The sequence below is a fragment of the Limulus polyphemus genome, unplaced genomic scaffold (genome assembly GCF_000517525.1).
Source record: "Limulus polyphemus unplaced genomic scaffold, Limulus_polyphemus-2.1.2 Scaffold2005, whole genome shotgun sequence".
Taxonomy (NCBI): domain Eukaryota; kingdom Metazoa; phylum Arthropoda; class Merostomata; order Xiphosura; family Limulidae; genus Limulus; species Limulus polyphemus.
In genome coordinates, this window is record NW_013667615.1 from 169,241 (window position 1) to 184,795 (window position 15,555).

The 15,555-nt window shown below is 32.6% G+C and overlaps 1 protein-coding gene across 1 annotated transcript in view; it reads right to left on the reverse strand.

The window, feature by feature from the left end:
• Positions 1–15,555, reverse strand: part of LOC106465632 (INO80 complex subunit B-like) — a 69,410-nt gene that overhangs the window by 26,101 nt on the left and 27,754 nt on the right. Inside the window, exon 3 of the mRNA XM_013925866.2 lies at positions 10,288–10,340. Within this exon, the coding sequence (XP_013781320.1) occupies positions 10,288–10,340 (53 nt within the window). The remainder of the gene's footprint in view (positions 1–10,287; positions 10,341–15,555) is intronic.

A 15,555-nucleotide genomic window follows, 5' to 3' on the forward strand; every position in this document is an offset into this window, starting at 1 on the left:
ATATATATATATATATATATATATATATAAAACAGTGACTAGTGAGATTACTAGTAGGTGAAGGTTAACATTATTTATATACTTTTTTGGATCAAATTATGATTTTATATGAACACAAATATCAGATATGAGAATTACCAATGGTGAAATTATAGAAAAAAGGAGGGAAAAATTTGACCCAGGAATGAGATGTAAATTATCAATGACAAAAAACATTGGCCAGCAAAGGCCAAGAAAGAGCAAAGCTAGCCTTAGACAAAAAAATTAACTTAGAAAGTGACTATTACACAACAAAATTGAGTTTTTTTTTATAAAGTATAATATTAATTTATAATATAACATTAGGATAAATCCAGCCAACATGTTAACTAAGATATTTTTCCATAACTTTTGTAACCAGTTCTTCTAAGTTTTGCCTTTGTTCCTTCATTTCTGCTTTCTCTATGTATTGTCTAGAAAATTGTTCTTTGCACCCTCATTTCTCAGCATTATTTTTTTTTTTCTTGGCATCTTTTCTGCTCTTAGGTTTTTGGTCTAACAGCTTGTACAATTTAAGTTTTTCAATTATACATTTCTAATACAAATTACCAAAATCCAAATTAATAAAACAAAGATTATAACATGTTAATTTTTCTATTTCACAGTAATATGTAGCCATTATTCAATTTCTACACTTAAGTTGTAGTGAAAGAAAACTATTTTTAAAATTGTATATACAATTATATATTCTTAATATGTTAATATTGTTTGCATGGTAAAATAAACCCAAATTTTCCAAACAAACTTCTCATAGGCAACAAATTTTAATACCACCTATGAAATAAAAAAAATTCCAATTTTCCAAACTTTCCATAATAAACATGCTATTTCTGGGAATTGCACTATCTGCATAACACTGTGTATGTTTTAAAAGTTTGTGTATTAGAAATGTCACAGTTGAGTTCTTCCATGGAGTAGATTGATAATTACACACACTTGCAAATAAAGTATCTGACTATTTGCAAGACTTTTGAAATGAACAAAAGAACTCTTCCTGGTCTTAGCATGTGAAAGCATGAATTTGAAGAGCCTCTTAACACCTGCACATTAAGTTATTTCTCTCAGAACAAGGAAGCTCATCACTCACCAACAACATCAAGTGAGAGACACATTGACAAATTTAATGAACTACTACTACTACAGTTAGTAGTAGTAGTAGTATGTAAACAATTGAACAACATTGTTAGAGATCAATATTTTGAAAAATTGTTCATTAAAGAGAGATATTAGTTTAATTCCTGTGTCTTGGGAAAACAATGTTGTCAAATTTATACAAAAATACTTGGAAGCAACATAAATTACCCAATAAGGCTTATTAGCAAATATTGATAGAATAAAATCACAACTACCTTTACTATATTGTAATTATATTTATTATGTAAATTATATATCTATAAACTTTAAATAGTTTTAGCAAAAATGTATAGAATTAGCAAAAACTAAAATTAAGATATATGGAACAAGAGCTGAAGATCTTGGGAATTTACAAATTCCTGAAGTAAAAAAGTAAATATTTAGAAATAATATTCCTTATAAAATAAGGCCAACATTTTTTTAAATGGGATTATGAACCTGCTGACGACAAATATGTCAAATTGAAAAAAAAAACACACAAAATTACTTTTTCTGTTTTGTTTTATTCCCACTGGCTTGTAACAACTTTTTATATTCCCAATGGAGATTTTTTTATCTCACAAAAATCCATTCAATATCGATAAAAACCAGCCACCGTATCAATGGTTCATAATATAATGTATATGGCATACAGATTTCGGTTTATCCCATATGCTTGTTTTTTGCCTTATATGCAGTATCCGGCATGTGAATGGATAGTCCAGTTTGGATCGAACTGTCGATATGGATGAATGTATAAGCACATGCCCAAACATGGTTGCCTCCAGCGAAGGAGGAGCATGGCTTGGTAACCAGATAGGAAATGGGAGGAAATATGTGAAACAAACAAAACATTCAGATAAAAGTGTTGGGGATTTATTCAGTAAACTAGACCTACTAGAATTAGATAATGAATCCATATGCCGAACCAACAGATACCAAGCAGACCCTGGCCGGCCAGGGTCATCTCAAACAGTCACAGAGGTGCCACTCGACATTCTTGGTGACATGCTATTCATAGTGGCCTGTGAATTCAGTGTCAAATACATAATTATGACACTGGCAGGGAAAGCAGACAAAATAAAACACCAAGTATCTGGAGAGAATACATTTAAAGTCCTGATGGAGACTCAGAAAAATTATGGGTATCTCCCAGACAGCAGGCAGATACCTAATAGACTCTATATGATTTTTTTTTGTTATATTGAAATAAAAAAACATTATCTGACATATCATTATCATATATGTATCACTGGTTTATTATATCTATAGACTGCTTGGAAATATACAGTTATAAACCTATTTGGTACATTGAAATTTGATTTCAACACACTCTACATTAGATCTTTTTGATAAGTGTAGGCCTACATGAATATTTTTTGTTTTGCTGTGTGCCAAAAAATCTTACAATCATTTCCAATCATAACTTAAAATATACTGGTGTACACAGAAATAAAATTTAGTAGTTCTATAGTGTTTTTATCCATAACATCTGGTTCACTTATTTGTAATTAAAACACGATATAATCACAGAAAAATATTACTACATGTTTGTGTTAATTTTAAAACGACCAAATTTGCTCAATGATCTTCATTCATGATAACTTGTCTTGTTGCAGAGAAAAGAAAAATGCAAATGACAGGATGTATAACAATGTGCTAAATATAGAGTTGGATTTCTTCCATCACAGTGATAGCTCACAACTAAAGTTCTCACAATTCTTACTGATGTGCCATTCCTCTCAAAGTTTGCATCAAGATCAATTATCATTCCGAAACCATTTGATTTGTTTGTTTGTTTTGAATTTTGCACAAAGTTACACGAGGGCTATCTGTGCTAGCAGTTCCTAATTTAGCAGTGTAAGACTAGAGGGAAGGCATCACCACCCACCGTCAACTCTTGGGCTACTCTTTTACCAACAAATAGTGGGATTGACCGTCACATTATAATGCCCCCATGGCTGAAAGGGCGAGCATGTTTGGTGGGACGGGGATTCGAACCCACGACCCTCAGATTGCGAGTCGAGCGCCCTAACCACCTGGCCATGCCGGGCCGAAACCATTTGATATTACTGGGTACAGAGACTACCAAAAACAACATAAGAAACTTCCCCAGGTTTGTATTTAAATTAAAACACAATGGGAAGCAATGAAAATATCAGAATCCTTAAAACTCAGTAAGGAATTGTGCAACCAATATGTAGCAGTTGCTACATATTGGTAAAAAGGTTCAAGTAAGGAGTGTGTACAAGTTGATGCCAACTTAACCTAACAATACAAAACTGAGAAACTTTTCATCTTTATAATTTTAATTACACTTTTAAATATGGTACCCAAATAGTGTTTATTTTGGTAAATAAAGGCAGATCCTAGTCATTTTGTGTTGCATGTGCAAAAATTTTACTTGCTTTGTTTTAATGAAAATAAGTTTGTTATGAAACTGTAGTTTTTGTTTTTGGATAAGCATAATAAGTGTAAGACACAAAATCAGTATTTTTGTATTCCCTCTTCCTACCCTAAATATCCACTGCTTTGTTCATAATCCAAGAAAAAAAGTTGGCCTAAGATCATTATTTAATGATAAAAAACATGTATCAAATTGGCATTGAAAAAATAACTATTACTGATGAACCTGAAAATCTTATTTGTAGTATATGTATGAATTTAAAATAAAACATTATACACATTTAAAATCAAATTATAAAGTTATTATTGTTAATATTTACCTAAAATATTGTATATTCAATATGCATGTATAATTATCAATATATCTATTACAAAAATATTTAATATTAACGTTAGCTTAATATCCTAAAGCAAATATGTTTCACATTCCAGTAAATCTGGTGGATTATAATATATATTGTAAAAATTTCTTAATTTTGCAAATCAAAATGCAAAAAAAAAATTCATTATAATGTTGATTTTTTGTTTGACATGATTTGATGTTAGTCCCAATCCAAGTTATATTCTGTGAATGGGCTAATTAGGAAACTTACTAACGAGATTAAAAGATGTGAAAACATTGCCAGTTACTTAAACATAGTTACATTTTCTGGACATTTAAGAAAGAAAATAGATGAACTTTTAGGATGTGGGCCTTTTTTCCAAGGTTAGTTGAATTAATGCAAACAAAATATTTTAGTCTCCACCTTTTGAAAGCTATATTGCAACTGCATCCTATTTATACATAATCAATCACAGAGTGTTATAATATTATTCCATGTAACATAAGTACAGTGTAGAAGAAAATATATATGTATAGTTTTTTTTGTTACTAGTAATCTTAATAAACTCACTGATATTTATAAATTAATTGATTGGATTTGGTATTGCTCATTGAAAATTGATTAGTACATTTACATTTGTAATTTATCACATAGTTAAAAAGGCTGAAATGACTAAATGGATAAAATATAATGCTGCAGAAGCATTTGTCCCGTGATTAAAACATTGCAGGTTCCAGACACGTCAGTGCCTGTCACTACTTCCATGAGGAAACAAGTTCAGAAAAATAAAAGGTGTAACATTACAAGTATAAAAAGGTACAAAAACAACATTTATAGTTTATTTAACAATAAAGAAAATAGTTACTCAAATTATAATTTACCAATGTAAAAACAGTAATTTTTACACAATATTCACCATTACAAAAATAAAGTTACACAATAATAAGTTAGAAATATAACACAATATAAAATAATAGTAAATTTACACATTAGTTAACATTAAAGTAGCCAAAGAGATGGTGCTGCCAGGTTGTTCTCTTATTTCTCAATGGCAATTAAAAATCAATGACAGTGGCAGGTAACTTTAATACCTTTACCATCACTCAAAAGCAAAGAAACAAAGAGCAATCATGTTTGGTAGCAATGAAAATCAAACTAAAGGCACTCAAATCTTGGGACTCAGGAAGTAAGGATTCTCCTATGCTCTTCTAGAAGGACAGAAGGGGATAAATGTTGAGGAGAATGCTGGAGAATATGTGTGAACCATAATCATCTGGGTTCCCAGACAGACATAGCAATGGGTTATTATGACTAAAAATAGTAAGCACAAGTCAGGCGTAAGAGCAGGATTATACTTGGTACAATTCTTTTTTTTGTAAAAGGTTTGGATACAGCCATGACAGTTATAGTTATATACTGCCAAAGCAGTCTTGCAGAAAACCCAATCTCAACAGTGGACACTGAGCAGGGAAGATGGATTTAACACTTTCTATTCTTCCTCATTCTATGTCAATTTTGGGTAAGTATTCACTGTGAGACAATTCCAGCCACTCAACAGATTTCAATGCAGAGTATAGTTTCTCATGTAACATATAATTTGGTGAATCTTGCCTTCTCTTGTTCACTTTTTTGATGCTTGGTTTTTGAGGAACTTGTAATGTGTTGGAATGTGTACAAAAATAATAGTACACCCACAGAGATGCTATGAAACATATGAATGACATGTAGATTGGAGAATGAGGGAGGGAAACACATGAAACCACCCAATTATGTAAATAATTGAAAATTAATATGTCAGGTGTAGTCCACATATCAGTCTTTAAGATCTCCTCCAAGGGCCAGCAATGAAAAGAGGGAAGAATATGTGAGACAGATGAGCTAGCAAACCCAACCAGTTAAAGTGGAAGGGGACAAGTCCCAACAAGGGAAGGTCTGCCACAGTAAAATTAGGTAACGATGGTTTCCAGGAAAATGGGCAGTCTGAGCAAGGTAGCAATGGACAGCTATTACAGGACACAAAAGACAACAAGGATGGAAGCCGTCATACAATGAGGAAATAAAAGGATAAAAAATGGTAAAAAACATCCAATCACTCACCTAGGCAATTAAACAACACCTGGTCCCTATGATAGAGAGTACATGAGGTATCCAAGATGTATCTGAATGATGATAACTACAAGCATGGAGAAGAAAGTGTGTCTTGAGAGACAAATGCTATAAGGAGTAGGAGGCCAAAAGCTCAAAAGTGGGGTCATTTATAAGCCTGAAGAACCACATGAAGGTTCCAAGTGAAAGAGGAACTGGACAAGGTGAGCAATTAACAAAAAAAAGGCCTCAACAAGTTACATGAAATAAAGCAAAAGGAAGGGATTATTACCTAGCAAGAGGAAAACCCACGCATCTTGCAGGGGACTGGACATATCCCAGACTTGAAAACAAAGGCATGACATCCTGTTGTAAAAAATGGACAACCAAGATTGATGGAGGAGGGACCTGTAAAGAAGGAGAGGAAGAGCTTCTCTGGTACACAGGTGAAGCAGAAGGAGAACCAAAACTGAGCTGAATACAGAGGAGTAATCAGAAGAAAACAAAATGGAATGTTTTAAATGATAGAGGGTACCCAGGGAAGGAGGCAAAGAGAAGGATAGGCATAACGGAAAAGACTCAATGAATCCTGGCTCAGAGCATCGACAACCAGAGCAGTTGAGTATGGCATGAGTAAACAAAAGACAAGAACTTTGGAATTGAGAGGAGTTGGAAAAGCATCAACCTGAAGCTAACTGAAGGATGAAAGGACTTCTCCATGGAAAGGAGTCTGTCCAGATGAGAGAAGTGATCCGCCACCAGATTCAAAACATCCAGAACATGGCATGCTGTAAGGCAGATTCAGTGATCATAGGCCCAGTAAAGGAAGTCCAGAGTGAGAAAGCACAAGTCCCAAGAGGAAGTATATACCTGGCAGTTGATGTAAGAAATTAATATAGAGTTCAGGGGGTAATACGGGCTAAATGTGGGAGGCAGTTACCAATTTTGGGCACAAAATTTTTGGCAACCAAATTTGAAAAAAAAAGACAGAAATCAAACAATAAAATGTAAATTAAAAATAAATAATAAAAACAAATGAAACCTTTGCTTAGATTTTTTCTCTCTGTCATTTTTTTTGGTATTTTGTCTGATCCCAAAACCTATCTGAGTAGGTGCATATAAACGTAATACTTAAAAGTATTTATTGGTTTTATTTATTAAAAGTATCCTTTTAGTTTTCTTTCACTTTGAGCATCCCCCTACAACCCCAGCTCAAATTCTTAGCAAGTTTCTGCATAGTGGAAACTTGCATGGTTTGCACTCAATTGCCACCACCCAAAATAATTTTCTGTATTATCCTCTGGAGTTGTACGAATGGATCATCAAAAGATGATTGGAAAACTGCAACCACAGAATTTAGCAAGGCTGATAAGCCAATGTCATCTCCAGAATGTTGATTTGCAGAGAATGCTCCTTGAGAACTGCCACCAACAGAAAAAAAGGAATTGATTTAAATATGAAAAACAGGATGAAGGGCAGTGGTACACCTCAGGTTGTGTTGGAGAGATCAAGCCACATAAAGTGGAACATAGAGATATAACGGCTGATAAGTGATTGTGGGACATGTTCCTATAATCCCTCTGAACCCATTGAGTGGGATGCATGTGCAAGTGACCATGAGAGACCAGGGGTTATTGGAAGCAAGAGTCCCCAGAAACAATAGAATCTTTTATACAGGAAGAAAAGGAGAGAGAGAGGTGTTCTGGAGGCCAAAGTTTCCATGGCACAAAGCTGCAAGTGAGAGGGTTGGCCCTGCCCCACACAGGAGTTGAGGAACAACCCCTGGTGGACAATATACCGAGTGGGAGTCAAAATGGACTTGAAAGCTTGACCAGCCAGCCTAGGCTAGAAGACTCCTGAATAAGAGTGCAGGTAACAATTACTGAATCCTGATTAGACAGAGCCAGGAGAAGCCAGTCATTCATATAATAATGGAAATTAAGGCTCAAAAGATGCACATGACAAGCAAAGGAACACACAATCAGCATGAAAATATAAGAGGCTGTGGTCAGACTGTAAGAAATGGCAAGGAACTGAAAAACACATACATTGTGTGCAAACTGGTAAAAATTATGGGGCAAAGGACAAATGGGAACGTAAAGGAAGGCATCCTAAATGTTGACCTTGATCATCAACAGCTCTCTCCCCCATCTTCCTACCCTTCCTCCCCATTTCTGGTGTATTTTTCTGTCTCATCAAGAATGAGTCTATGGTCATGTGCTAGTGCTCACCGGGATTAGTGTGCATGGAGGTTGTGTTGCCCTCCTATTGGTAAAGGGGTACAGCATTACAACGATTACCTCACAGGCTCATGCATGCACATGTAGAAGTAGGAGTTTATTCAAGACTTGTGGCATGCAAGGGAAATAACACAGCAGTTACATGCAAGGTAATAGCTCTTCATGATGCAAGAAATAAGTAGCATTTCTGAACTCAAATTATCACTTAATTGTTGATATATGCTAGTTTTCTGACACAAAAACAATTCAATAAAATTACCTCTACTAATTAACTTAAAATATATTAATAGACTCAAATCTATTTTATACACAAGAATACTAGTTAGGGGAATGAAGATGAAGTAGTCATAAACACAAATCAAATCTCCTAGGCAGAGATCATTCAGGCTTACATAACCTGATTTAGATGAGAGGTAGAATTATCAGTCTTCTTGCATACTGGTGTAGTTTCAAAACAATCACAAATACACATATCTTTGAAGAGGTTACTGCTTATGTTTATGAAGGTATAGAAGTGGGTTAGGTGTATCTGGATTTTCAGGAAACATCTGACAAGGTACCACATAAAAAGCTTGTTAAAAAAGTTATCTCTGTAGGTGTGGGGGATGGGTTGGCTAATTGGATAGAACACTAGCTGGATGGAAGAAAGCAGAGAGTTGTTACAAAAGGAGTTCAGTCAAACTGGATTAATATTGTGAGTGGGTACCTCAGGGCTCAGTGTTAGGACCTTTGCTCTTTTTGAATGACATAAATGAAGAAATGGTCAATAAATTCTTCAAATTTGCTGACAATATTAAAGTTCCTGGTGTTCTTTGCTACAAAGAGGATGATGTTTCTTTACAAAAGGATTTGTATTATTTAGTGAGTTGGGAAAATAAATGGCAAATAGCTTTTAATTAAAATAAATGTAAGGTAATGCATGCAGGATATCACAATTTGAATTATGAGTATAATTTTGATGGGAATAACCTTAACAGTGTTATGGAAGAAAAAGAATCATGATGTTCTGGTTGACCAGTCTCTTAAGCCATCCAAGAAATATGCTGTTGTTAGTGCCAAAGAAAAATAGGATTTTAGTTTCTTCTACAGAAATATTAAATACAAGTCTAAAGAGGTTATTACAGTACTATATGGATCATTGGTTAGGCCACATTTGGAGTGCTGTGTTCAGTCTTGGGCTCCTTACCTTAGAAACAGCATTGAATTGTTGGAAAGGGTTTGGAGGAGAGCTACTAGGATGATACCTGGGATGAAAAGGCCATCATTCAATTGTTTTATTTTGGACAACAAAAAAGAGAGGATCTGAGTGAGGTGTTTAAAACTGTTATGGGGATTGGTAGTGTTGATGCATCATTTTTTTCATATCTAATGGTGAGAATGGTAAGACTGGGAAACCAAATATAAAAGTAGGCAGGGTAGGAGTAATTTTCAGCTTTATTTTTTCTAACACAGTGGTTGGCCTTTGGAATAGGATTTCTTCAAATGTAATAGATGCAGTTACTTCAAAAAGTTTTAAGGGAAGGCTTGATAAATATTTGTATGATAAAGGATGGCTGTGTTTTATTTTTATTTTAATGGATGGAGCAACCTAGATAGACCAACAGATTCTTTTTTATCCTTAAATTATATGTATTATATGTGTAATTATACCAAACCTCATATAAAAAGAAAAAAGTATTTCTAAAAAATGTGTTGTAGAATAAAGTTGTCAAAATATACTTTAAAACCCATTATAGAAGTAATTTATCACCCAATCAAAAGGCCTGTAAGTTCTTGAAAAATTACATTCTAGATATAGTCAACCACTTGATATTTGTGTTACTTTTAAGATTAATGTGTGAGGACATTCTATTAATATAATTTCTTTGCACAATATTTTGTAACCAAGACATCCAAAACTATCTAATTTTGTAAAGTACATGCATAATTAAACTTCTTAACATTTTTTTCTGACTGATGACTTAGGTTCAACATGCATAAAAGAAACAGCTCTGAAGTTTATTATTTATATGCCAATCAAATCTGTAAACAAGTTTATAAGAATCAGAAATAATACATTAAGTATAAAGATCAAAACTTACCAACACCTTCAGAATCTTCGCTGGAAGGCTCTGGAATCTCTGCTTTTACAACACTGAAAAAATTAAGTTAAATTTATAAACCAGTTGTTTATAATTCTAGTACATTCTATCCTTACAATGCACTTTGCAATACATTAACCATTTACCAGTCTTTAAGAAATAGGCCTAATATTTTGACAATGATACTGAAATTATGATCAATGGACATTTTTGATTCAAATTTACGTTGTTCTTGAGTCAGGTTGACACTCAAAGATTTACATGTCATAAAAATGTGAAGCCTTATGTTCAGCAGACAAGTAATATAATGTACTAAAAAAATTACATTTCAGTGACAAATCACTAAGGTGTTCTGCAGTGTGAGAATGATTGAAAGTTGAACTTTCCATACTCTGTGCTTGTAATTTTTAGATTTTTCTTACACTGGTTGATTATCGTGAAAACAACATTTTCCACAAATGTTTTACCACCTTAAAGTAATTTACTGAAAAGTTTTGGGTGCTTAGTTCAGTACTCTCACCTGTTTATGGTAAAGTAAGCAGAACTGAATGTTTGAAAATAAAAGTTGTGGTGTGACTCATATAAAAGTGGTTACATGTACATGTTCAGAAAGTGAAAGTATGTTATATTACTGTGCATATATGCAAAAGCATTTCTATGGTGTATATAAACTGTAAAGGCAAAAAAAAAAGAAATGTTTACATTTTTATAATTAAAATGATTTTCAAACAGGTACCTGCTTCTAAAGTACTGAAAGCTTTCCTGTGTTGAGTTTGAACTCATGCTGTCAACAAAACCTGTGCTAAACTCTGTTTGCAGGCTTGGTCATTTTGTAACCATGAATCAAAGTATATCTCTGAGTGAGCTAACTGTATCCTCATGAAATTTACCAAGGATTTAGTAATCATTATAAGTTTGTTCTAAAAAAAATCAGATTCTTACTATCTTTACTAAAGATTTGTCTGTAAAAATTTATTAAACTTTTATTGAGTCAGTCTGAGTGATAAGTGATTTTCATGCTAAGAATAAAATTACTTCTTTTCATCTTTCAGTTTTCATATTTCAATTACAGTATTTCTAGAAACATCTAAATGTATAGAAAAAGTTATTTTTGGGGTAAAACTTTATATTTTATCTCTCATTTTCTCTACCTTAACAACCAACTGTAGTGAAATCATTAAAAGACCAACTGAAAAATACTGAATAAAATCAATAACACTTTTTTTCTAGAATGATTGCAGATTAGAACAGACAATCACAATTATTTATGAAAGCAACCTCAGCAATCTAACCTTTTCATACCTGCTTGCTAATAATCTTAATAACTTTACAATGCCCCTAAGATTCTACCTAAATATGTGACAGGAAATTAACCGCATTGCGAGAACTTTGTATAAGTAATAAATCAGGTTACAATCAAACAATACAGTTTGAGCTGATTTCAAGAAATGTTTTTATTCATTTTCTTTTTGTTATCTAACCTAAAAGGTTTCTAATGTTTACATTTTAGTTAGTTTTGTTAAAAAACATATAATAATAAATAACAAACGTACATGAAAAATAAGTTTTGGACTTGCATTAGAGTTCAAGTTTATTTTAGTAATAAATTTTAATATGCTTTGTGAATCTTCATGAAATTTGACAACCTTTCAGTAAATATTACAAGACTTTTGTACACAAAAAATCATATTTTTTCACCCTTTCACAATGGGAGTCCCTCTAAAAGCTTTTCTGCTCAAGTCACTGTGTTACATTCAAAATGTAATTAAACACTGTCAGTGTATGTGAGTGAAATTAATATAATAATGTATGTTATGACTCGAAGTTTTATTTTACCCAAGGTTTATGTCCTTTATTTCAAAATAAACCTTTAAAAACTACTTAAAACTTCAGATGTATTGTCACATGACCAACAAGCTATGAAAATTCTCTATTTCAGCTCTCTGTATATTCAATAATACAATAATAGTTGAGGTACGTCTAGACAATAAGATGCTTACATAACCTTCATTTCAAAGTTCTTTGAATAAATACAGTTGAAACAAGTAATACATTTTTTCAACCCCTGACAGCTGTCATGCCCACATTCAACAGATTTGTTTGAGCTTTATAGCTTACATGTAAATTTTACACACACATGTATACTCATTAGAAAGAGCTCATTTTACACTATAATCTAACAATGGTTATTTTTAAATTGGCATCAAGTTGTCATCATGGAGTACATGTAATTGACTGTAGTATTGTTGGCTGCTTGATCGACTATAGCACTTACGGTTCTTTCTTACCTAAATATGTTACAGCTAGACACAGTTTAAATTGTATTTAGGCCTTATTATTATATTTTAATTAATTATGTATTATTTATGTTTTAAAATGCATAATTAAAAGATTTAAATATTTTTTGAATTAACATCATACTTTGTGTCCTTTCTGAAGGCTTACAATATTATGTGCTGAATGCAAATTTTGCCGAAGGGTTGCGCATGCCTCCCAAAGAAACCGTAATTTGTCTCAAGGGCACCGTTGACTTGTGTTGAGATGAATAATAAGTGGCAAAGGACAAGAAAGGAAAATACAACATTAAAAATTAACTATATGTGAAACGGAAAAGACCTTAAATTATCTTTAAAGGTATCATACAAAAAATTAAAAGGTATGTATTTTTTTTCTATTTTATATATTTAATTATTTCATTGCATTGTACGTTGATAATAATAGCTAGAGTTAGTGATATGGTAGAGAAAATAAAAAAAATAAAATATAAACATTTACCTTAAAAAAACTTTGATATCCTTTTAGAAGGTTCTGGAGATTATGCAAATGAAATATGAAAACTATAAGACAAAAAAAAGTATTTTTACATTTAAAATGAAAATCACCTTGCACTTGACCTATTTTAACAATTTGAGTATAAATAACTACTATGGATAAATAACATTTTTATTAGAAAGACGCAATTAAAATAGTGTCACTTTTGTGTACAAAATAATGTCATTCTTTGTGTACAAAATAATTATAAACTTTAACAAAATCTTACATGGTTATGCGAGGCATTCTTAGAGTTACCGTATGTTTTTTGCATATATGTCCTTCCCCAGTTAAAGTGATACAAAATGTATCAGCCCATGCTGAAATGGTTAATTAAGTAGTTTTACTAAAATTTTGTCCATGAATATAAGAAGTCAAGGTGTTAACTGCACTGAGTGATTTTCATGTTAATATTAAAAAAACTTTTCTTTATCTGAGAATTGTGAAATTTTATTTGCATAATATCTAAAACCTCCTAAATAAATATGTAAACTTTTTTTTTCAGTAAAACGTTGTATTTTATCTATTATTTTCCTTACCCTAACTCTATACTCATTTGGTTAATTTGATCGACCTCGTAATGATCAGGAAAACGGAAGAAATAAATTACCTTTTTTTTTCTAGAATGACTGAAATAATAACAGGAAACTACAACTGTTTATTTGAAATACCTTATAGCTCGTAACAATATACATCTGTTTGTACTTGATTTTATTGCCCTTTGAACCGAGTCTGTCTAATAACCCTGCCACACAAGTTGTAAATTGCCTGGCAAATGTGCAGATCATGTTACCATATCAAGCTGCTTACAAAAAATACTTTGTGAATAATTTTTATTATCTTACCTAATTTAACCTTATCTAACATAATAATAAGTTTCTAATTTTTACATTTAGTTACTTTCATAATAATAAATAATGAATACACTTGAAAAACAAGAAATAAAGTTCTTAACAGGGTCCACTTTTTTCTGCTGTCAACTGTCAATGAAACTTAAGACTACTTTTTTTATACTAATGGTACTACTACTACTACTACTACTACACTAAATTTTTATTTAATAACGCACCTAAGAATGCGGAATACCACCACTCACAAAGTAAACAATGTCCTATAACTATTATAGTGTTTCTGGCTTTCTAACTACGTAATAAGAGTTTTTAAAAATTCCACTAAACTTGTCAATATGAATACTGTGAGAAAAAGTTTCAAACTGGATGCTAAATAGACAATTCTCAGTATAAAAAACAATGTAATATAATAGTCATTTGATATATTAAAAATCTGACTTTCTATTGGTTATAAATAATGTAGTATAAGAAATTAGAGAGAGAACTATCGGTAATTTGTGAAATAGAGGATGCGATAGGTGGGTGTAGCAAGTGGGCCTGATAGTCTTCTTAATGGCTCTGTAAACAAGTAAGTTTGAGGGCAAAAAAAAAAAAATTCTTTGCCTGAGAAATATATACATTATAATGAGTAATTTACATTAAATTCAGTTACTTCAGAGAGATGTGCAACATAAATTAGAGTAGGGGAAGACCTACAGAGCAAATGTCAGAATTCTCATACTAGAGGAGATTGAGGATTTTAAAAAATATTTCCTTATAAAAGTTAATATTCTCCTGAACTGAAAATGTATTTCCGATAGATACCTCCTCTCACGAAATAGCTTTTCTCAATTGGTACTGCCCTCTATTGGTGTAAATTTTCAATGCCCGCCATTAGCCTTCTACATTTCGCTTCTGCACATCCATATGTAAATGATTATGCAACAGGTCTCCACCAATAGGAACATGACTCAACCCTGATCGTAACTAGTGCCTTCTCCACATTTGTGCTCTTTAATCACTTCAAGATTGGTCAGAAGACCTACACCACATATCACTGGAAGTGGGGAGGCTGGATGGGAAGTGTATATAGTAAGTATATATCAAAAATACATATTCAGTATAGGAAAATGTTAACTTCTGATACAATATCTTATCTCCGCTCACAAAATAGCTATAATCCCACAGTGAACTGGTGAAGGGCTGATGAAAAAAATGATCCCTTTTCAGGAAGAGACCATGAAGTGTGGAACCAAAAAAGAAAATATCCCCCTTCAGTAGGAGACTGCATCACATCTGATCCAGGTATACTCTACACTCTTTTATGACTGTGTTGCGACCATAAAAGATGGAAAAACATGAAGGAATCCCATAATGCATATTGTCGATTAATAGAACCCTAGATTTTGAGTGACTAGAGCATGACAGACTGTAGTGGTAGTTCAACTTCATCCAACACCTAGCAGTATCTGCAATTGTACAACAGTTCCACGGTAGGCAGAGGATCACCTACCTTTTCACCTCGTACCAAATCCGTCTGCACTTTCGTTCATTTCCAACCCAACCAACACATAATCCACCACAAACCGACATCCAGCAAACAGTAGGAAGGGGAAAGCCCTGGTAG